The 25,172-nt window shown below is 38.2% G+C and overlaps 1 protein-coding gene and 1 pseudogene across 1 annotated transcript in view; both read right to left on the bottom strand.

Annotated features, from left to right (window-relative positions):
* The window catches only part of PPP2R5A (protein phosphatase 2 regulatory subunit B'alpha), a 71,773-nt gene extending 46,667 nt beyond the window's left edge, over positions 1-25,106 (bottom strand). The window contains exon 1 of the mRNA XM_006073085.4: positions 24,742-25,106. Coding sequence (XP_006073147.1) covers positions 24,742-24,925 — 184 coding nt within the window. The 5' untranslated portion in view covers positions 24,926-25,106. The remainder of the gene's footprint in view (positions 1-24,741) is intronic.
* LOC112585379 lies at positions 18,626-18,726 on the bottom strand (annotated as a pseudogene).
* Positions 25,107-25,172: the final 66 nt, after the last annotated feature.

Below are 25,172 nucleotides of genomic sequence, written 5' to 3'. Positions count from 1 at the left end.
AGTAGGGAAAACCACTAGACCATTCAGGTATGACCTAAATCAAATCCCTTATGATTATACAGTGGAAGTGAGAAATAGATTTAAGGGACTAGATCTGATAGATAGAGTGCCTGATGAACTATGGAATGAGGTTCATGACATTGTACAGGAGACAGGGATCAAGACCATCCCCATGGAAAAGAAATGCAAAAGAAATTATGGCCATAGAAAATATTAACGTTAAAAAGTGTAAAGATGACAAAAGCTGAGGGTGAAAGGAGATAAGGAGAAACTAGGTGCACTACCTTTCCAACTTCACTTCCCATCATTCCCCCTTTACATCCTAAGTTCCATTCATGCTGACAGTTCCAAGTTCCCTAGGCGGCCCGTCTGCATATGTATTGGCTGGAATGCACTTTCCCATCATTATTTCTTCATTTTCTTTAGAAGCAAATAAAGACAGTGCCCATGCAAACACTACTCAATGAGTAAAAAACTTTATTTGTAAAATTTTTAATTGGGAGGATACCTGCTTTACAAGGCTGTGTTAGTTTCTGCTGTACAAACAGCATGAATCAGCTCTAAGTATACATATATCCCCTTCCTCTTGAGCCTCCCTCCCACCCCTCTAGGTCATCAAAAAGCACTGAGCTGAGCTCCCTGTGCTACACAGTAGCTTCCTACTATTTACCCATTTTAAACATGTTACTGTATATATGTCAGTGCTGCTTTCTCAATTCATCCCACTCTCTCCTCTTGCAGTAAAAAACTTTAGTCAAAGGATTTTAAGTCTACCAGGACCATTAAACACAACTATACCCTGTACTGCGAGACAGAGAATCAGGATACGTTAAGCCTAATATCATTAATTTATAAAACTTCCTTTGTACTAATTTCAAGCTTATCAAGTGGACTGTTTAAGTGTTAAGTCTCTCAGTTGTGTTGGACTCTTACAACCCCACAGACTATAGCCCACCAGGCTTCTCTGTCTATGGGATTCTCCAGGCAAGAATACTGGAGTTGGGATGCCGTTTCCTTCTCCAGGGGATCTTCCTGACCCAGGATAGAATTCAAGTTTCCTGCAGTGCAGGCAGATTCTTTACCGTCTGAGCCACCAGGGAAGCCTAGAACTACTGCAAACTATCAAGCGCAGTAGTTCTAAAATTTGTCCACAAATTATTTGATACTCCTTTCTTCAGAAGGTGGAGTCTACTTCTCCTGCCGTCAATGTGGGCTGGACTAAAGTGACTTGCTTCCAGGGAACAGAGTGAATACTGCGGAAGTGATGCAACATGACTTCCAAGGTGGATTCTTGCTGGAGTCACAAGGTATCTCAAGGTTCACAGAATAAACTATTTGAGAAAAAAGTAACACCTATGTAGTTAAGTACAGAACCTAGCTGATCACCTGACTCATTTGATATTAGTGAACTTTTAAGGAGTTTTTAAAGTAAATTAGAGTCTTTAGAAAAATGTAAGGAAGTTTTACACTGTATTCTTTGGTGTCGGTTTATGAAACCTATAAAGACTGTACCACCAAATTAACAGGTATTTAAGACAAGGTCAGGTTTTTTAACATAGTACAAGTTGTATCTGACTACCTAAGTATCATGGAATACATGAAAACTTCCAATCTCAACCACATTGGTATGTTAATTCATTCTCAAGAGAAGAAGGTCAGTTTCTCAAGAAACATGGTGTTCATGATGAATTTTCAATGAGTTTATTCCTCGGCCTTATACATGCAGATACATGGTTTCTTATCATATACAATACAAATTAGCCAAGCTCATGACATAGTAACAAATGCTAATTTATTAACTTAGGATGAGAAATTATTCCAAGTACTATATCTGTCCATGGGATTTCCCAGCCAAGAATACTGGAGTGGGTAGCAATTTCTTCCTCCAGGGGATCTTCCCAACACAGGGATTGAACCCACGTCTCCTGCATTGGCAGGCAGATTCTTTACCACTGAGCCACCAGGGAAGCCCAGTTAAACCTTAAGCAGACCTATCAGTTCAGTTTAGTTCAGTCATTCAGTCATGTCTGACTCTTTGCAAACCCATGGACTGCAGCACGCCAGGCTTCCCTGTCTATCACCAACTCCTGGAGCTTGCTCAAACTCATGTCCATAGAGTCGGGGATGCCATCCAACCATCTCATCCTCTGTCACCCCCTTCTCCTCCTGCCTTCAATCTTTCCCAGCATCAGGGTTTTTCCTAATGAGTCAGTTCTTCACATCAAGTGGCTGAAGTATTGCAGTTTCAGCTTCAGCATCAGTCCTTCAAATGAATATTCAGGACTGATTTCCTTTAGAATTGACTGGTTGGATGTCCTTGCAGTCCAAGGGACTCTCAAGAGTCTTCTTCAAGACCACACTTCAAAAGCATCAATTCTTCAGTGCTCAGCTTTCTTAATGGTCCAACTCTCACATCCATACATGACTACTGGAAAAACAATAGCTTTGACTATGCGGACCTTTGTTGACAAAGTAATGTCTCTTCTTTTGAATATGCTGTCTAGGTTAGTCATAACTTTTCTTCTAAGAAGCAAGCATCTTTTAATTTCATGGCTGCAGTCATCGTCTGCAGTGATTTTGGAGCCCCAAAAAATAAAGTCTGTCACTGTTTCCCCATCTATTTGCCATGAAGTGATGGGACTGGATGCCATAATCTTAGTTTTTTGAATAAGTTTTAAGCCAGCTTTTTCACTTTCCTCTTTCACTTTCATCAAGAGGCTCTTTAGTTCCTCTTCGCTTTCTGCCGTAAGAGTGGTGTCATCTGCATATCTGAGGTTACTGATATTTCTCCTAGCAATCTTGATTCCAGCCTGTGCTTCATCCAGTCTGGCATTTCACATGATGTACTCTGCATATAAGTTAAATAAGCAGGGTGACAATATACAGCTTTGATGGACTCCTTTCCCAATTTTGAACCAGTCCATTGTTCTATGTCCAGTTCTAACTGTTGCTTCTTGACCTGCATATAGATTTCTCAGGAGGTGGGTCAGGTGGTCTGGTATTCCCATCTCTTGAAGAATTTTCCAGTGTTGTGAGCCACACAGTCAAAGGCTTTGGCATAGTCAACAAAGCAGAAGTAGATGTTTTTCTGGAACTCTCTTGCTTATAGGAGAAGCCAAATCATAACCAGAATGGTATCCAGTGTATTAATTTTCTACTGAAAGTGAAAGAAGTGAAGTCACTTAGTCGTGTCTGACTCTTGGCAACCCCAGGGACTGTAGCCCAGCAGGCTCCTCCATCCATGGGATTTTCCAGGCAAGAATACTGGAGTGGATTGTCATTTCCTTCTTCAGGGGATCTTCCCGACCAGGGACTGAACCCAGGTCTCCTGCATTGCAGGCAGATGCTTTACCTCTAAGCCACCAGGGAAGCCCAATTTTCTACTGCTTAATAAACAAATTATCCCAAACTTTAGAGGCTTAAAACAACAATAATTATTATCTCTCACAATTTCATTGGGTCAGAGATTCAGACAACTTATCTTTGGTTCACGATATCTAAGGCCTCAAGCTAAAAAAACTAGAAAACTAGGGACTGCAATCATATGAAGGCTCAATCACTCATATGTCTTATAGTTGATTCTGGCCTCTGGCTGAATGACTAGTTAGGGCTAGTGCCAGAACTCCCATACGTGACCTCTCCATATGGCTTAAACTTCCTCATGATATGGTGACTTGGTTCCAGGGGCAAGTGATTTGAGAGATCTAACAAAGAACAAAACATGACTTTTATGAGAAAAATTATAAAACTCTGAAGAAATATATCAAAGACATAAATAACAGAGATACATTTTGGATTACAACAGGGTGTTTTGCTAGAACTTGAAGAGTTGCTCTCACAATTCATCTGGAAAAATAAACAACCAATAATAGCCAAAATGATTTTCAAGACAAAGAAAGGAACAGTGATCTTATCACACAAGGTAATTAAAACTAAATGGTATTGTGCAGGAATAGACAAAAAGACCACTGACCAGGGAAATAAGGCACCTACAAACATGTGCACATACATAGAAGATTAATATACAATAAAATTGGTGTTTTTTTTTAAAAAAAAGTCAGTGGGGAATTTCAAAATTATGCAAGGACAACTTGCTATTCATATTAAAAAGTTAGATTCCCTCACTTATTTATACATTTAATTCCAAGAGAACTAAAAAACTAAATGTGAATAGGAAAATTATCAAGTATTTAGAGTTTTCTAATCAACTCTGAATGGCATCCAGCACGCACACACACAAAAAATCTATAAATCAGTAAGATAAAGAAAATAAACCTATAGAAAGGCATGCGAAACACAAAGCACCAATAAAGAAGAAAAGATTTTTAACCACACTAGTTAAGGAGAAAAATGTAAATATATATAAACTATATATATGAGTTTATGTATGAAATGCCATATATCATTTCATACTTATTGCATAAGGTTGACAAAAAGTGTGGGCAAGACTTCTGTTTCTGGCAGACCAATCTTCCTATAGTAAACTACAAAAAACTGGACAAAATACATGAGGTAATTGTCTTCAGATGCTGGAAAACAGGTAGTACAGGACTGCTATTCCTGAGAGAAGGAAAAGAGAGTGAGTTTCACAACTGTAACAGCTCTATCTGTAACTGCAGTATAGGAAAAAACAATACAGGTTCAAAAGAGCAAAAGCCAAATAGACTGAGCTAAATAGACATTGCAGATCAAGGCTCCTGAATGGCTGGAATTTGCATGGAAAAGTACTAGAGAGAAGCTAACTATACAGAAAAGGAATTTCTACTTTTCTATTTGTACTGAAGTAATAATAGGACATTTTTATTCTATCAATATTTATTCAGCAAATCATTTTGAATGTAAACCAACCTTAGCTTCCTGGCATAAATCCCACATAATCATGATGTATTATCTATATGCTGCTAAATTCAATTTACTAATCTTCTGTATAAGATTTTTCCATCTATGTTCATAAGGGATATTGGTCTGTAATCACCTTTTCTTGAACTGTCCTTGCCAGGGTTTTTAATTAGAACTCAGTTAAATAGATGTAAGACTTACTCAGACTTTTGTTTCTTCTTGTGTCAGTTTGAGAAAGCTGTTTGTTTATTTCAAGGGGTTTTCCCAACTCCTCTCCTCTAAGTTTTCAAATTTATTGGCATTATTATATACCTGCAAGCTATGAATTTCTAGATAATTGTAAGGTGCAAATTATTACTATAAAAACAGCTAAATTTTTTAGTCCACAGGGAGATCAACTTTTAGCAAGACAAGCTTAAGAGCTCCACAGACCTGCTCTCCAGTGAAACTGATGAAAATCATTTTAAAAATAACTTTAAAGCCTCTGGAAATGATCCTAAGGCGAAAAGTAAATAAGGAATCATCTATCCAAGAGTATCTATGAATATCTGAAGCGAAAAGCCAGTCTTAGTATCTGAACCAAGACAGCTTTCTCCCTTTCTCCTGTCAGCTCAGCTAGGCAGAAATTCCACTCTAGGGAGGTACACCCAAGGATCCCTCTACCTCCAGCTCCCAGTCAGACAGCTTTCTTCAGGTGTGGAGCAGAATGCTGGCAGTTCTCATTCTGCCCACAGCTACCTGTTGCTGAGGTCAACTCCCAGGCCAGTGTTGTCAAGAAGGGTAGAAGTCCTTCTCCTACCTGGGTAGAAGTCCGATCTTCTACCCAACCTCGATCCATGGGACAAAGACTCTACTCTTGGTGCAGAACCACTGAGAACCCTGGGGCTCCAATTACCTTAGTCCTGGACTGTAAGGTTGTGGTTCCATACTGGAAGATGAAAGCCAAGAAAATCTCAGACGCCTGCCCCCTCTCCACCTCACATTCAGCTCCTAAAACGGGTTGTTCCTCAGAGAGAAGCATGCCATTTTCCCCACTCCCAGCTCCAGAGCTCTGGCTCACAAGATTTTGCCTGGGGAAGGGGGAGAATCAAGCCATAAATCGGTTGTTTTGTCTCTTCCCAAAGGAACTGGCTTCATTTTCAACAGAGCATGAAAAGTTCAAGCTAAAATGTAAGCTGAATCTCTCAAGACAGTGGCAGTTGTGGTAAAAGGTAATAGAGAGATCTGTAGATTCAATGAGGATATAAAGCTAAACTCTAGGCTGGAGAGTTTGCAAGACAATACCAGATAAAGGAGCAGCTTAGAGGAGCCCTCCTGGTGTCAGAACAAATATCGAACATTAACATCAAGAACTATTCCTTCAAAGGAGCCTGAATTTTGATTGGACTGCTGAACAATGATGCTCCACTGCATTGTTGAAAACAAGATAGCAGTTAGCTGAAAGTCACTGGAATTTAAAGTTGAGGCTGTGGTCAGGAAAAGACAAAAAGTCCTCGCTCAGTTGGTCAAGAATCCACCTGCAATGCAGGAAGATCTGCTGGGGGATAGACTACCTACTCCAGTATTATTGGGCTTCCCTTGTGGCTCAGCTGGCAAAGAATCTGCCTGTAATGTGGGAGACCTGGGTTGGATCCCTGGGTTGGGAAGATCACCTGGAGAAAGGAAAGGTTCCCTACTCCAGTATTCTGGCCTGGAGAATTCGTGTCTAGTCTGGGGTTGCAAACAGTCCAACAGACTGAGCAACTTTCACTTTCACTTTCTTTTCCTGTCACAACTACTGCCATTTCCCTGGAGAAGGAAATGGCTACCCACTCCAGTATTCTTGCTTGGGAAATCTCATGAACAGAGGAGCCTGGCAGACTACGGTCCATGGGGTCACAAAGAGTCAGACACGACTGAGCATGCCAAAAAAAAGGGGGGGCCGTAATTGTATGCTTCCTTCCATTCATACATGTTTAGAATAGGGAAATCTATAGAAACAGAACATAGGTAAGTGATTGCTTAGCGTAGGGATGGCAGGGATGAAGGGATAATGGAGGTAATAAAGAGTATAACATTTCTTCTTGAGATAATGAAAATGTTCTAAATTGACTATAGTGATAGTAGCACTTATCTGTGAATATACCAAAAGCCGCTGAATTATATACTTTAAAAGATGAACTTTACGGTACATAAATCATATCTAAATAGAGATGTTTAAAAAATTTAATCCAGTCCTGATCTCTAAAATACTTTTATGTCAAATACCTAAGATATTATTCAAAGATAGTAAAAGTTTAAAGATAAATTACAGTTTAAAGATCATATACACATAATAATCACATAAACTTCATTCCACCATAAATGTATATGTTTACAACAGATGCTTAGAATATTCCTGTTTTGACTTTATGTTGCCTATACTAATCTAGCATACTAAATTAGAAATTTTCATGGAACATGTAAATGAAAATTAAAAACCATCATGTAAGAGTTAATAATAACACAGGCAAAACATTCTCTGACATAGATAAAGAGAAATACTGTATGACATTCCTTATATGTAGAATCTAAAAAGAAATGATACAGTTGAACTTATAGAACAAAGAGAGAGAGACCTACAGACTTGGAGAATGAACTTATGGTTGCTGGAGGGATGGGATAGTAAGGGAGTTTGGGAAGGACAAGTACACACCACTACATTTAAAATGTATAATCTACAAAGACCTATATTATGTATAGTACATGGAACTCTGCTCAACATTATGTGGCAGCCTGGATGGGAAGGGAGTTTGGGGGAAAATGGATACATACGTAAGTATGGCTGAGTTCCTTCCTTGTTCACTTGAAACTATCACAACACTCTTTGTTAACCAGCTATACCACAATACAAAATAAAAAGTTTTAAAAAAAATTCTCTGACAGAAATTTTACTGGGGCTTCCCTGGTGGCTCCAACTGTAAAGAATCTACCTGTAATGCAGGAGACTGGGGTTTGATCCCTGGGTTGGGAAGATCCCCTGGAGAAAGAAATGGCAATCCACTCCAGTATTCTTGCCTGGAGAATTCCATGGACAAAGGAGCCTAGCAGGCTACAGTCTACAGGATCACAAAGAGTCAGACATGACTGAGCGACTAATTTTCTTTTCTTTTCTGACAGAAAAAATATCAGTGATTGGTCAGTCTCCCAAAGCAACCGAAATAAAAGCAAAAACAAACAGGACCTAATCAAGCTTATAAGCTTTTGCACAGCAAAGGAAACCATAAACAAAATGAAAAGACTGCCCATGAAGTGGGAGAAAATATTTGCAAATGATGCAACCAACAAAGGCTTAATTTCCAAAATAAACAAATATTAAACCAACAGCTTCTACAATTCAGTAACAAACAAACAACCCAATTGGAAAATGGGCAGAAGACCTAAACAGACTTTTCCCCAAAGACATACAGATGGCCTAAAGGCACATGAAAAGAAGCTCCTCATCACTAGTTATTAGAGAAATGCAAATCAAAACTACAATGAGGTACCACCTCACACAGGCCAGAATGGCCGTCATCAAAAAGTCTACAAGTACTTCCCTGGTGGCTCAGATGGTAAAGCATCTGTCTACAATGCGGGAGACCCGGGTTCGAGCCCTGGGTTGGGAAGATCCCCTGGAGAAGGAAATGGTAATACACTCCAGTACTACTGCCTGGAAAATCCCATGGACAGAGGAGCCTGGTAGGCTACAGTCTATGGGGTCGCAAAGAGTCGGACATGACTAAGCGACTTCACTTTTCACTTTTAAATTGTTGATGGGAATGTAAATTGTGCAGCTGCTATGGAAAACAGTATGGAGTTTCCTCAAAAAACTAGAATTGCCATATGATCCAGCAATCTCCCTGTTGGGTAGATACCCAGACAAAACTATAATTTGAAAACATATGTGCCCACCTATGTTCATAGCAGCATTATTTACAATAGCCAAGACATAGAAACAATCAAAATGCCCATCAACAGATGAATGGGTAAAGAAACTGTAGTATTTTATATATACACACACATACACGCACACACAAACAATGGACTATTATTCAGCCATAAAAAAGAATGAAATAATGTCATTTGAAGCAACATGTACCTAGAGATTATTATAATAAATGAAGTACATTAGAAAGAGAAAGACAAGTATCATATGATACCACTCACATGTGGAATCTAGAATATGACACAAATGACATATCAAATGCAACAGGCTACAGATATAGGGAACAGACTTGTAGTTGCCAAGGGGAAGAGGAGAGTGCGGAGGGGAAGGATTGGGAGTTTGAGATTAGCAGATGCAAACTATTATATATAGGATGGATAAACTACAAGGTCATATTTTATAGCACAGAGAACTATAATCAATATTCTGATAAACCATAATCAGTTTCAGTTCAGCCGCTCAGTTGAGTCTGACTCTTTGCGACCCCATGGAATGCAGCACGCCGGGCTTCCCTGTCCTTCACCAACTCCCGGAGTTTACTCAAACTCATGTCCATTGAGTCAGTGATGCCATCCAACCTTCTCATCCTCTGTCATTCCCTTCTTCTCCCATCTTCAATCTTTCCCAGCATCAGGGTCTTTTCTAGTGAGTCAGTTCTTTGCATCAGGTGGCCAAAATATTGCAGTTTCAGCTTCAGCATCAGTCCTTCAAATGAATATTCAGGACTGATTTCCTTTAGGATAGACTGGTTGGATCTCCTTGCAGTCCAAGGGACTCTCAAGAGTCTTCTCCAACACCACAGTTCAAAAGCATCAATTCTTCAACGCTCAGCTTTCTTTATAGTCCAACTCTCACATCTATACATGACAACTGGAAAAACCATAGCCTTGACTAGACAGACCTTTTTTGTCAAAGCAATATCTCTGCTTTTTAATATGCTGTCTAGGTTGACCACAGCCCATAATACTAATGATAATGTATAATATTATCCATAATATTAAACCATAATATTAAAGTTAATATATACATATATATAACTAAATCACTTTGCCATACAGCAGAAATTAACACACTGCAAATAAACTATACTTCAATAACATTTTTTTAAAAAGAGATGATAATAATAGTTTATTAATATGGCCATGTTTTAATAAGGCTGGTTTTAAGAACAGTACTGAATAAAATAATTATATTCAGAACAGTAATATAACTTGGAGTTTTCCCTTGTCATATGGTTTTATTGGTACTGTCTTAAATGAATATTATCAGAAAATCTAGTCTACATTCATTTCTTTCAAGACCTCAAATACTGAGAACATTGAAATCTTAAAATATTCATTATCATAAAATCTTCCTCTTCTTGTTCATTTTCATAAAAGTTAATGTGATAAACTTCATAGCAATAGCTAAATTATTTCAAGTTGTTCATTATTTTACATCTAAGAACAGTTTGAAGGTCTAGGTATCAGAAGTCATAACAGAAGTAACAGTTTTATAGGTATAATTTTTCTTAAAAGAAAAAAGGTAACATATTCCCAATTACTGCTGCTCATATATTTGAAATCTAAAGTCGGCGCTCATATAAGCTTCATGCTACAAATTATAGAACAAGCACCGTATCATAGCAACCCAGCAATACCACTACAGTGACACGCTGAGGATGCAATCCAAGATTCTAATTTAAGAAACTGGCACAGAATATAGGACATGTAGCTTTTTTTGGCAATACCCCTAGAACATTAATAACTAGGAGTCTGAAATCAGCTTTTATTTGAAACTTTAGAGGATCAAGCTATTACAAAGTAACAACGGAAATGTTTATTAACAAATGATTCATAGCATTGTAACTAAATGTGACTTAGTTAAGGATCTATGATTTCCTTAAAATTGAAAATGCTGGGGAAATTGTAGATACCACATTTTAGGAATCTGAATATATGCACCCTACCAGTCTGATAATGCATTCTAATATACAACTGTATATACCATTTTAAGAAAACCCCTAGAACACTATCTAAAACTTTAAAGAACATAAATATTAACATGTCTTACTCAACTACCGTTCAAATATGAGTATGTCCAGAACTACTACACTAAAGAAGGGTTAAAGTAACTGCTCAATCTTTATCTCAAAAAATTCACTATTTTTTTTTTTAATTAAAAAACCACTGTAAAGTAGGTAAGAACAAGAAATGAAGATAAGCTAGTGGGGCATGTTACGTGGATTTCTTGGAATGTAGAACCTTGAGAAGCAGAACACTGAAAAACAGGCTCCCAGGAGAATAAATGGAACATCTCTATCAATCTGCTTAATTTGATTATAAAGCCTACTGTTCATTAAATACAGTAAAGGTTTTTAGAAGCACACTTGTTGATGAAAGAGAGTGAAAAAGTTGGCTTAAAGCTCAACATTCAGAAAACTAAGATTATGGTATCCAGTCCCATCACTTCATGGCAAATAGATGGGGAAACAGTGGCAACAGTAGCTGACTTTATTTTTCTGGGCTCCAAAATCACTGAAGATGGTGACTGCAGCCGTGAAATTAAAAGATGCTTACTCCTTGGAAGGAAAGTTATGACCAACCTAGACAGCGTATTAAAAAGCAGAGACATTACTTTGTCAACAAAGGTCCATCTGGTCAAGGCTATGGTTTTTCCAGTGGTCATGTATGGATGTGAGAGTTGGACTATAAAGAAAGCTGAGCACCGAAGAATTGAAGTTGAAGAGTCCCTTGGACTGCAAGGAGATCTAACCAGTCCATCCTAAAGGAGATCAGTCCTAGGTGTTCATTGGAAGGACTGATGTTGAAGCTGAAACTCCAATACTTTGGCCACCTGATGCAAAGAGCTGACTCACTGGAAAAGACCCTGATGCTGGGAAAGATTGAGGGCAGGAGGAGAAGGGGACGACAGAGGATGAGATGGTTAGATGGCATCACCAACTCAATGGGCATGGGTTTGGGTGGACTCCAGGAGTTGGTGATGGACTGGGAGGCCTGGCGTGCTGTGGTTCATGGGGTTGCAAAGAGTCGGACACGACTGAGTGACTGAACTGAACTGTTTCATTTGGGGCCTTTGGGGAACAAGAAGTATTAAGCGTTTTTATAGATGGTTCTGATAGCTGTGATGAGTTTTGTCTTTCAGCTAACCCTACCTGCACCCCCTAAGAAACACCTGCTATTGTGTTAAGAAAAAGGATTACCTACTTTAACAAGGTTGTTGAAATTTCTAGAGCAAGGCCTATGATAGTCCACAAAATACCCTACCCACTCCCCTCCTCTATCTGACCAGAGATGGGCTTCAGGGTGGTGGTGGTGCAATTCAAGGACCCTGAAATTATATATAAAATATTATATGTATTTTCTGAGAAGATGATGGATTCCTTTAGATTTTCTAAGAGATCCATGTATAATCTCCCTAAAATAAAGTACCACTACTCTTAGAAATTATTTTCTCTCCTTTTATGGATAACATAATAAATTTTCATAATCAAGGTTTAAAATTATTTGACTCAGCATTTCCAAAAATAATATAGTCAGAAACAATTCTAAATAGATTTCATTTTTTGTTTAAGCAATGTGCTATTTATAATATTTTATTAAAGTCAAAGTAATGAATTATAGAACAGCATACATTATTATATGATCTCACTAATGGGAAAATCTAAGAAGATGCTCAAAATTTTAGAAGTTTCTTCTGGCTGGGGATTTTTACTTTCTATCTTTTAAGATTCTCTTTTGGCTTGTTTTTTAAGAGTGAGTCTGTAAGTTTATACAAAAATAATAAAGCCATTATACAAGAAATAGGGAAGTTAAGAATATGACATTTCTTACTGCATAGTCTTTAAATGAGTTTATTTTAGAAAACCATGAAAACTGAGATTACTCATGACTCATTGCAAGTATTGTATCCTAAAATAGTCATTCTTATTCCACAGAAGAAACTACTTTTCTAGATTTTTTTTTTAAAGCAGTTCTCAAAATATTAAAACATGTCATGTGTAAGCTTACGCAGGTGATACAAATTAAAAACAGAATTATCAAACTATATGAAGTACCAAAATCAGTGCCTAGGTATCTGGTAGGTATGTAAAAGCTGGGTTATTTTTTTAACCTCTCTTACATGAATCATAGAAATTTCCTATGAAGAAAATACAACTGTGAAAATTAAATGCACCTTAAATATATTTCATTGTTACATTTGCTACTTTATTTCCACTTCTGATTCAAATTTAGTCTGGGAGCACAAATGTATGTAGATAACCACTTAAGGAGATGACATATTGTCTAATTTCAGTTTTGGGGGGGGAATTTAGCAGGAGAATAATCAAGTCAAGTGATAAGATGAATTGGCCCAGTTGACTTTTATTATTATACTCAAGCCTCAGTTATCTGGCTCCAATTTATTTTCCTTCCTTGAATTGGGAAATAATGATTAGAAAGTACAATGTAACATGGTCACAGTTAAAAAATTTTTTTTCAAAAACTATTTGTACATAGCACGTGTAGTGGGGAACAGAGAGGAAAAAATAAGTGGACAGAATTTAACCAGTTTGTGATATCCCATAACAATTCCGTAATTCCTCAAAGCTGCTAATTATAGATTATAACTTTTAACTGAGTAGAGACACCAAATCATAAATCTAGCTGACACAAATGTGCTAACTGATTTAAAAGTTCACTGCATCTTGCTTCTCAGTACTCATTCATAAAACAGATACTCTTCAATTTCTTCTACAGGAAAATTTTATGTTACTTAAAAAATGGAAGAACTGTGCTAAAAGGAAGACCTGCAAAGAAGATCAACAAAGCATTTTTATACCAGGATAATTTAAGACGTAAAGATCTTTTGCTTTACAGGGTCTTGGAAAAACCTATGTTCAGTACTGGCCTACCTGTCCAGGTCCTGTAACAAATCAGTATCTTTCTTGTAAGGCTCTCAACTATTTCTCCTTTGCACTGTTAGAACACAAAGTGCTAAAAATAAAAAATAAAGTGCTAATTTTGCTTTACTGCAGACAATACATATCTTCAGTTTCATATTAAAGAGGAATTAACTGAGAAGATGAAGTTATAAATGACTTGCACAAGAATATAACCTATATGTTTTGGTTTCTTCATCAACAAAATGCTCAATTTGGAGCTGTATGTAAACTATCACTCAATTATAAATCATTATAAAATTGTAAATTACTGCATGGCACAAAATGGTGTTTTTCTTTAAATCAATTTAATAGCACTTGCTTCATTATTTTACTCAATAAATATTAAAACCAAGCACTGAATGCCTGAATACTGGGAAGGAAGTTATGGATCTTAGGTCCTAAAGTATTTAACTTCTAGTCTAAAGGCAGAGAACAGTCAATTAAGTAACTTACCCTATTTATGCACCTGTCCCAACATATTTTGTGATCACCTCACACATATATCAAGGATATCTTACCACTGTATGATGTCTTGTACAGACATTGCACTCAATGGGGCTAGATAATCCCATTTTGGCCAAAAGATATAGTGGTCAGCATCTCAAACTACCAACATTTTCTAATAAACAATCTCAACATCTTTTAATTCATGTTTAGAAGTTACAGAAATTACCAATGGGCACTCTGTGATTCACACATCCAAAAGTCTACTTGATATTTATACCCAGGTTTCCGAAAGACATCTCAAACTTAGAATGTCTAAATTATAACCCTGAATTTTTCCTCTTTATCAGTTCTTTTTCTAACGTATTCCTTCTCAGTGGTGGTAGACCTACCCACTCAGCTAGCGGTCCAAGCTAAAACACCTGGGAAATCTCTCTGACTCCTACCTTTGTCTGTCCATCTCCTCCATACAATTCATCAACAGGTCCCAGTTAGCTGTACTTTGAACACATCTCTTTTTCTCCAACTTTATTGCTACCACCCAGACCTAGCCATATCATTTCTCATCTAGCCTTTTAAAACAAACTCTTGACTGGTCCTCCTCCTAAAAATCCAGTTCTGCTACAATCCATTCTCCACCCAGCAGCTCGAGTGATACTTTTTTTAATTGTCAAGCTTCTTGAAAGAGATGTCCATACTTACTGACTTGGCTCTCCATTTCCATTCACTCCCCACCTTAGAGAACTCTGGTTTCAAGATCATCAACCCTCTGAAATGCATCACGAGTCACCAGTGTTGCCTGAAGACTACCAAAACTGAAGCTTTTCAGTTCTTAAATATTGGACCTGTCAGCAGCTCTTCTGACTGCTACTAGCCCCACCTCACCCCTATTTAAAAACACATTTTCTTCGTTTGACCACCTTGTCCCTACTCTCTCCTGTCCCTACTCTCTCCTATCTTCCACTCAAGCTGTTGCTCCTTTTCCTCTGATCATCATCTAAATGATGATATTCTTTGCCCTTTTCTTGTTCTATACATTTCCAGTAGGCGGTTGCTTCTATTTCAATCTCTTCAAGAATCATCTTTAAAGTTTCTAAATGCTGATTCCTAGCCCAGCTCTTTCTACTTAGCTGCAGACCCAAATATCTAATTTCCTACTTGACTCTTCACTTCTATTTCCACAGGTAGTTCAACCCGTCCCATGTGTGGAACCACTATCTTCTCCCACATCTGATCTACTCTTTTTCCCTTTCAGTAAACTGCTACCATACATCTAGTTGCCCAAGTCAGCAATGTATCATCATTGCTTTTTCCCTCTTTCCAAGTCCCTGCTGTGATATCACTCACTCCCACTTCGACAAGGAGACCATTACCTCTTGTTTGTATTACTGTGCCAGCATTAACTAGGATTCTTCATTCTCATCTCCCAATACATTCTTCACACTACTGTCAGGAATAACTGCTGGACATAGCATCAAAGCTGTTACCTAGACCCTAAATGTTGCTCCAATCTCTTCTCTAGCCAGTTCCCTATTGTAATATTCTTTATCACAGTCACAGGCTTCCCTGTTGGCTCAGATGGTAAAGAACCCACCTGCAATGCAGGAGACCAGGGTTCAATCCCTGGGGGGGGGAAGATCCCCTGGAGGAGGGCATGGCAACCCCCTTCAGTATTCTTGCCTGGAGAATCCCATGGCTACAGCCCATGGGCATGCAAAGAGACGAAGCACATCACAGCCACTTACTTACCCTAAGGATGGCCACGTTGTCCTTGGCAGGCCTCTTAGAACCCACCTGTCTTGGTCTAACATGTCTAGCCTTGCAGGTCTAAGCTTACCTGTCACTTTCTCCAGGGAGATTTCCCTGATCTTTCTCCTCACACACAAAATTGAGTTGGGTCCCTCACACACTCCCTTAGGCTTTTACTGCTTACTCTTATCACAACACTTGTCGCTAATTGAAACCACCAGTTTACATGTCTAGATGTACCCCACCAGACCACAAGCTCCTAAAGACGTTTCAAAAGAAAAAGCATTCATCATTTTATTAACTTTACTGAGTAAAATTTTAACCTCTACAATGGTTCACCTAAAATTTAAGCCCTATGAACATCAAAGATGAAAATATTTCTGTACTAGATTTTGAAAGCAAAGCATATTTCCAGTTTCACAGCAGGCAAACAAAATATTTTTCCTCTGGCTAATTAAAAGAAGAATGGTACTACAAGTGGGGAAAAAAGCATATATTCCTATAGAAGTTTTATTTTATTTTACTCATGACTTCAACCAGAGAAGGCAATGGCACCCCACTCCAGTACTTTGCCTGGAAAATCCCATGGACGGAGGGGCCTGGTTGGCTGCAGTCCACGGGGTCTCGAAGAGTCGGACACAACTGAAAGACTTCACTTTCACTTTTCACTTTCATGCATTGGAGAAGGAAATGGCAACCCACTCCAGTGTTCTTGCCTGGAGAATCCCAGGGACGGGGGAGCCTGGTGGCTGCCGTCTATGGGGTCACACAGAGTCGGACACAACTGAAGTGATTTAGCAGCAACAGCAGCATGACTTCAACAAATGTTTATCTTTAGAAAAGTCTGTTTGGAAAATTGTTTTAAAGACACCCGTCTTTGCTAAATCAAAATTCAGAGCTTATGACAAAAACTGTCTCATTTTTACTTTATAAATTTAAAGGCACTGGATTAACCATGAGTTCAAACAATCATCATCTCCTGATAATAATTATAATTCTAGAACATCCTTTATCAGTGAGTGCGAATCAAAGGCAAAGACCAATCAAACAGAGAAAGTGTATCATTTCTGAAGCTAGAGTTAATATTTTATACTCCTTTACTACAAGTTAAGTCCAGTCTTTAAAAAATTCTGGTTTCATATAGCTAACATTTTTTTAGTTATTGTCTGTGCAGTTTACTCACTAACTAAGCAGATTCTGAGGGAGCATCTAAGAGCTTAAAAACCCTATACTTTTCCTCCCTACCTTAAAGAAGGCGTTTCTGGTGAGAAAATAAGATATTTATTTTGTGTGTGTGCGTGTGGTTTTAGTCACTCAGTTGTGTCCAAGTCTTGTGACCCCCATGCACTGTCGCTCGCCATGCTCCTGTCCATGGGGAATTCCCCAGGCAAGAATACTGGAGGGGGTTGCCATGCCCTCCTCCAAGAGATCTTCCCAACCCAGGGATCGAACCCAGGTCTCCTGCATAGGTTTTTTTTTTTGTTTTTTTTTTAAGAACAGTGAAACTCTTTCCCAATGAAAGCTAAACCAGAATGACTCCTGAGGTCGCATTCAGCACTGGAAGGCTCAACTAGATACAACAGCGCAGTAAGGGAACTATAAATGCAGTCAGCATCACCATTCCAGTAGGAGGAGTGAGTTCCCAAGGAATCCCTTGCCTTCAGTATCCAAGTTAGAAATAGGTTCTCTGGATTTTATAATGTGAACCTATGATACTCAGCAAACTACCAGAAAATCCTAATAGGTTTCTTTAAGAAATACGGATCAAAACTGCAGGATTTCTAAAATCCACCATTACTCACACAAAAACCCACATGAATAAATTTCTTCAGGGAAGAGTTCAAAAACATATACATAAAAAGTGGTCTGAAACTGCTTATTAGTGAATATCCTGCTCAGACAAGTACAGCTTATTTCACATAAACGTAGCCTGTCGTGTAAAACTCTTTTGGTACATCACGTGGGTTACCTGTTACATAATAATGCACTACAAGTAATTATATATTTAAAATCTGTTCCTTTCATCTCCTTCAAGGTCCTTATAAATAAAGACTGAACCTTAAATTTAGAAATTACTGGAAATTAGTTATTTCAGTTTATCTGAAATACAGCTGTCCACATCTGGACGTCAACACAGTATTACTTTTCTACACAGATCTTACACAATACCTTCCCTAGCAATAATGTTACATGTCACACCAGTCACTGGCAAAGCCCCAAATACAGGAGCAAACAATCATCTGTTTCAAAACTGTATCTCCTATTTACCATGGTATTAAAACCCCAAAATTAATTTACTTTAAAAAACCCTGAATAAAGGTGTAAAGGGAGGGCTAACAGGTAATTTCTTAATCAAAACAGTGACTGTCTACATGATCACACTTGTTATGCACAGAACACTGTATTTTGGTCCTATAACAGGATATGAAAACACAGGTGACTTCTGCTTTCACAAAAATCTTACCATCTCATTCTGCAGAGAGGACTACATAACGACTGAAACTGACTCAAAACAACAAATCAACAAACACGGGTACTGTTCAAACTGGCTGGCAGAAAGGCCAACGACAAGAGACGGTTATAAAATGTAAATGGCCCCAGGTCATTGCTGCCCTACCTTCAGTTAAAGACTATGGTCAAGGTTTAGAGAATAGATGTGAAAACCCTCTGAAGAAAAAATTTCTTTCTCTCTCCCCCTGCCCCAAATGCTCTGTTTATTCTGCAAAATTCTGAAATGCTTCACAAATATGTGTCATCCTTGTGCAGAAGCCATGCTAATCTTCTATAGTTCCAATTTTAGTATACGTGCTGCCAAGGCAACCACAAGAAAAACATTACTTGATGCTAAATAAATATAAGGCGTTACCAAAAACACAGTTATGATCAACAATATCTCATTTGTTCAACACCTAGTAGTCAATTTATACAGTAGTTATATTAGTTCTAAATCTTCAAGAGGTGGAACAATGCTGTGAACATACAGCAAATAGTTTTACATTCCAGATTGGTTGGGATTATGTTACCCTGGATGATGGGATTAAAACTAGGCAAACTGCTTTCTTATGTTCTCACTTCTGCTTGACAGCTCAGCCACAGCTCCAAAAATTACAGAAAAAAAAACAAACCTGATCACCTTGTATCAAAGGATAACAGCGGAGTTTTAATTACGCTAACTACAACAAAATACAAAAGATCACACCTAAAACTCCAGAATCCAACAGCATTCTCCCTCTTCAGGAAAGCAGCTGATTAGCCATAGGGGGCAGCAAAGTTAAGAGTGAAAAGTAAATAGCAGCAGGTGAAGTAAGGGCAGGAAATGTTAACAGGCTGGGTAATGAGCCATGAGAATCTAGAGAAAAGGACAAAGTCTCAATTAATGAATTAAATCAATACATAATGTCAAACCAGTGATTCTCAACCCTGGCTGCATATTAGAATCATTCTGGGAGCTTTCAAAAATACAAATGCCTGCAACCTACATTAGACCAATTTATTTAGAGTCACTTGAGGGTAAGACCCAGGCACTGATGTTTTTTAAAACTAAGAGCACAGCCAGGGTTGACAACCCTGCTAAACACATATAAATAAAAATAAGCTAGTCTTCATCCCCGACTTTTTACAATTTTTAAAAAGTTAAAATTCAAAGAATATTCAAAAATCTGTTATTTCCCAAATGTATCATTTTTGTTGATAAACCTGTCTTTGTCATCCAAAGTCTTTAACTCACTAAAGACTAATTCATCTTTAAGACTGTTTCAAGGGAAAATACTATTCTTACAAGTAAAAATGATTAACTGAAGTTCAGAAGGGTTAACCAACCAGCCCAAAGTGACTGTGAATCATCAATAATGCAGGAAGACAACTTCAGTCTATTTACAGGACAGTACTCTGTCCCAGTGATCATACTATTTTACTAAAGCACATTTAACTTGAGTCTTACTTTACAGGCACTTCATAAAAGGATCCAAAGTTCAATTAAGAATCAGAGGAGGTAATAAAACTGGGGGAAAAAGAAGTCTGACCCTAAACAGGAATTCTGAAAATGTTAAATTAAGACTTAAATGGAAAAGTTTTTCCTTCATGTGAAGGCCAACAATGACACTATATTAATTTCTCTAGAGGTATATCCTAAAAGTTTTTAAAAATTAAAATATAGGTTGACTACAAGAAATATGGTATTATTAATACTGCCAGAAGATAGCTGTAAAATGACTAAAACGTTATACATTCCTTTGTAAACACATTTTTAACATATTCAGGGGAATTTCAACTCTCCTTTAATGCTATCCCAATTACTAAAATGGGTTTTGGGTTTAGATGAATGAAATTAACCTTGGGGAAAAAAAATCTATAAACCTTAAAAGTTGAGTGAGTAGTGCTCCTCACCAGCACAAAAAAAGTCACTGGTTAGGAAATTTCAAATCATGTCAGTATTCTTGTACCAGATACCCAAAAGACCACATCAGTTCAGTTGCTCAGTCATGTCCGACTCTTTGCGACCACATATATCAGGAAAAACAAACAAAAAAAAGTGTTCCCTAAAGACAAGGGAACACTTCAGATGAACACCACTATTACAAGCCTCGATACCTCCAGGAGGATCAAACCTCTAAGAATATAACAACCAAGAAACTGAGGAAATTTGGGAAATGCTTTACCTCATCTGAAGGGGACTTTAATCTCAACGCCAGTTTCATTCTGTTCTTTGCCATTTACGGTCTGTCTCCTATGAGAGACGCACACCTATATAATTCTACTAGTTAATTCAATTTCTTTGCTTGATAAAAAAAACTTCTAACTATAGCATTCAACATTTAAAAAGTCATTCTACCCTATTTCCATATCCACACTTATGCTGATGCTTCACCTCAGTGCACATAGATCATATCTGAGATCTGATTATAAATAATTTATACTTTACACTGGGAAAGTTTTACTATTTATGTGAACCCTTCATTTAAAAAATACTTTTAATTTGGATTTTCAAATATCAAAGAGAATGGGAACTAATATTCTTTGTCTATTTTTAGGCACCAATTACATTATTTCACATAAGCCCCACAATCCTAGGGAGATAGAAGGTTTTATCCCCATTTTACAGATAAGGATAGCAACTCAGAAAGATTAAACTTTTACCTTTGACCCAGGGCTGACCCCAATGACCCAACTCGATTATCATCCTGCTCCAATGTTCATAAAGCAGGTTAACAGCAAATACACTCTAATCATTTAACCTGGGTACCAGTGTCAACTGCCATCCAGAGAAATAATCACAGGCCTGAAACTAAGCTCTCTAAGTCTCAACGTCACATCTGGGAATAATATCGGTCTTGCACAGAGCTGCTGGGATGACACAATGATATGTAATTTTTGTAAAAATACAGGGTAGTGGATTCTCCCACAACATTACCTCAGTAGGTGTGAAAAAGAAACAGATACCTGGGATTAGATATTACACAACCTTCTGGACTGTTTCACTTATTTCAATTATGATCGATATTGTTCTTATAATTTTAAAATGTAAAGAAAAGTATAAAATAATTAATAAATGCCGTTATATAACTGTGTAACATCTATTATTCTACCAAACCAATTCTTTCAGAGACACAAAACAGGTCAAACAGACAGAAAAACTTCCCATTAACAGGTTATTTTTTTTTTTTAAGTTGTAAGTTTCCTAACTGTTGGTTACTAGAGGAAAAGTTTAAAGTAGGAAAATTAAGTACAATACTAATGTAAATATAAATACAGAGAAATGATTGATAGACTGTCCCTACATTTATTTTCTCATACTTAGTCAGAAGACCGTACAGAACTAACGTAACAAATTTCAAGTGTTTTGGAAAAAAAATTGTTTTTAAGCTATACAAGGCAGATTGAGGGCCTATATAACAGTTTCTCATTTTTAAAAACTCCTTTTAACAAGGCTTGTTTTTAAAATACTTTCTCCAATAAAACATTATTTTCTCTGAACATTTTTACCATTAAAATTCTGCAACCCACTTACTTATTCTGCACAAATAAACTTCTTTAGATGAAAAAGTGGGATTATTTTGTTAATCTTTACCCACAGTATGCTTTGAGGAAAACAGCTGGCACCTTTCCAGCTCAGATCCATGTGGACAAAGTATAACATAAGCAGGTTGGTATAAACACTGAAAAGATCTTGGATGCCCACAGATATCTGAATCACTCCACTGTAAGATGGTATTTCAGAGCAGGAAGAAAAATTCTCTTTCATACACACATTACAGGGCTTTCCACTGGTTTTTGTTAAGGCCACAAATGGAAAAAACTACTACTGACAGAAAAAGCACACAACATGTGGTATCAAGGACACTGCCAAAGTTCTAAGTGAAGCAACTACATTTTTAAAAAACCACTTTTCAAGCATTTTGGCATCGGGAGTAAAAGTCATTTTTCCTAATAGTGGGTAATCTAAGTAAGAATCTTATTCCTCAATTAAATTTACATCAATTTATCCTGAATACATAAATTTCCTTATAAAGAGTACTATATTTTAATGTGAAAAACATAGATTAAATCTAAAATTTAATTTTTTTTCTCTACTAGTGAGCAAAATACTATAAATAAAACATTTAATGGCATCTTCAACTTGTTGAACTATATACACCATATAACTTAGATGATTACTGACTGTATGTTTTTGCTAGGCTTTTAAAAGCAAAATATATTAAAGTTGCATCTTCTGGCTTGAAGTAACTATCAATATATGTTTAATATTTAATTACTTTTATTAAATATAAAATATTATATATAAAAGGACAATATAAGATAAACTTATTTGCAAAGCAGAAATAGAGATACAGAACAAACATATGGACACCAAGCAGGGAAGAGGGTGGTGGGATGAACTGGGAGATTGGGAATGACATATATGCACTACTATGTATAAAATAGATAATGAAAACCCACAGGGAATTCTACTCAGTACTTTGTGGTGATCTAAATGGGAAGGAAATCTAAAAAACAGACGATACATGTAGAACTGATTCACTTTGTTGTACAGTAGAAACTAACACAATATTGTAAAGCAACTATACTCTAATAAAAATTGATAAAAAATGAAAAAGACAATATAAAGAACCACAATATCTCTCTGAAAAGCAAAGTAAAGACATATGAAAGAAAGACACTAACACTAGCACCAAACCTTCAAACTGCAAAAATAATTTGCCAATTTAATGGGGAAAAAACCCAATAATGTAAAAATAACTACAATGTTTTAGTTAAGTTTAAAATTTAAAATTCATGAATAGCAGTTCAATGTCCTAACAAGTAAGATAATATTGTTTTATAGCTATGACATCACTCAAGAATTAAAGTCTTGGCAACATCTACCATTCGTGGTCTACTGTAGGCTATGATGCCTATGTCTGAACAATTTTTGTATACTAAAGAGCAAATGATAAACGCAGTACCACAGGCTACTCATCTTAAATAAAACTTTCTTTCAAAAGCCAGTGTGATTCTGGTGGTGGGATGCTTAGAAGAACCCCAAGAAGCACGATAGTAGTGTAGGATGTGAATGGGGCTCCAAAGTTACTGCAGGTCAACTGTGATTTGATCTGGGGTTTTCTTTAGACTCCTGGCCAAACTAAGACTGGATTCCTAGGCCTAAAGACAAATCAGAACCAGGCTGGCCTTGAACCGGATGCTGGAGCTCTTTGAAATTGATCGAAAAACCTCCTGAACATTATCTATTTCGATACAGAAACTTTCATTTCCTGATCCTGCAAAACAGATGATCTAGATTTCTATCAGGTTTCTTTTGTAGGAAAAAAAAAATTCAAATGTTTAGGACCATTATCATCTTGTTCCATGACAATGTTTATCTCATAAAAAGCAAAGACGTTAAAATTATAAAATTAAAAGGTAGAAATCCACACACAAAAAATAAACCAGAACGTCAGGAACCAATTTCTTTTCTTTTTTTTTTTTTTTTTTCAATCCTCTAAACCTAGTGGGAAAAGTAAGTGAGCCAGAAGGAGTGCCAAGTTCTCTTGTAAGGCGTTAGGCACGGACACCAATTTGAATTACTGTACAAACCTACAGAGTCCCTGGAATCACTGCTTGGCGAACTAAGTTCCCATTTCATTGCAAATATTCAGACAATATTTTAAATCTTTTCATTCTTTGGGCTAAAGAGTAACATTTAAATCTAATGACTCAGTAAGTAAGACACTACCCTGGTCAGATTTTTAGGCTTTTTCTTTATAAATCAATCTAAAGGCAGGTAAAGGCAGGTAACTCTTAACCGGTGTACGCATTAGGATTTCTGGTCCTAAGACTCTTTGGAAAGATCAAAGGGAAGTAAAAGTTATAGTGTGCGCAAAGACGCTTTATAATTGGAAAAGCAAAAGCTTAACTGAGAGAGGCCGAAAAGAGGAGGCAGGTCTCAGAAAAGTGAAGGTCGGAACGTAAGACAGGTTGTTACAACAAGATGGGGAAGGGCAAGACTCGAGGAAGACTGAAATAAGAAAAAGTCTACCCCTCCAGACTCAGCTGGAGAGTTGCAATCCCAAGGGCAGGAACCCGAGCGCGCAGGTGGGGAGGGAGGGGTGCTGGCCTCCTCCAAGAAGGGAAGAGTTAAAGTGAACCCAGATAAGTGAGGGGGGAGAAAAAGCACGACTCTTTTAACATCAAACCTGTCTGAATCATAAAGACGGTGGGAGGACGCCAAGGAAAGTTGGGGAACGCGAGCCCCAGGTGGACAGAAGGAACCCCCCACCCCCGCGCCCGAGAAAGCAAAGGCTCCGGCGGCGCCGAGGAGAACCCGCGCGTTCTTCCCCGGGCTGCGCCCTCGGAGGTTACCTACCTTTGAGTTGGGGCAAGGGGTGCAGCTCTGGCTGGCTGCACTGGCTGCGGAACTGCGACGAGCCCTGCGAGCGCTTCTGCCTCTGCGCCTTGCGCACCGATTTCCGGGTGAAGCCGTCCACTTTCTCGGCGGCCGAGATGGCGGCGCTGGCAGCCCCCGCCGGCGGCGGCGACGACGACGACATCTCCGCGGCCCTGGCGCTTGGCAGCTCCCGCTGCGGCTTGCACGGAACGGGCAGCGCCAGGAGGAGGAGGCGGGGGAGAGGCGCCGAGGAGCTCGCGCCCCTCCGCCCCGTGCCCCCCAGCCGCACCGCCCTCCTGCTCCCGGGCGCCCGCCGAGCTCTCTTCTCGCCGCCCGCCGACGCCTCACGGCCACATCTCAGGGCCGGAGGTTCCCGGTCCCCGCCGCTCGGCGAGCTCCCCGGGGCTGGC

Source organism: Bubalus bubalis, chromosome 5, assembly GCF_019923935.1.
Source record: "Bubalus bubalis isolate 160015118507 breed Murrah chromosome 5, NDDB_SH_1, whole genome shotgun sequence".
Lineage (NCBI taxonomy): Eukaryota > Metazoa > Chordata > Mammalia > Artiodactyla > Bovidae > Bubalus > Bubalus bubalis.
This window is presented reverse-complemented; position numbering and strand designations above follow the sequence as displayed.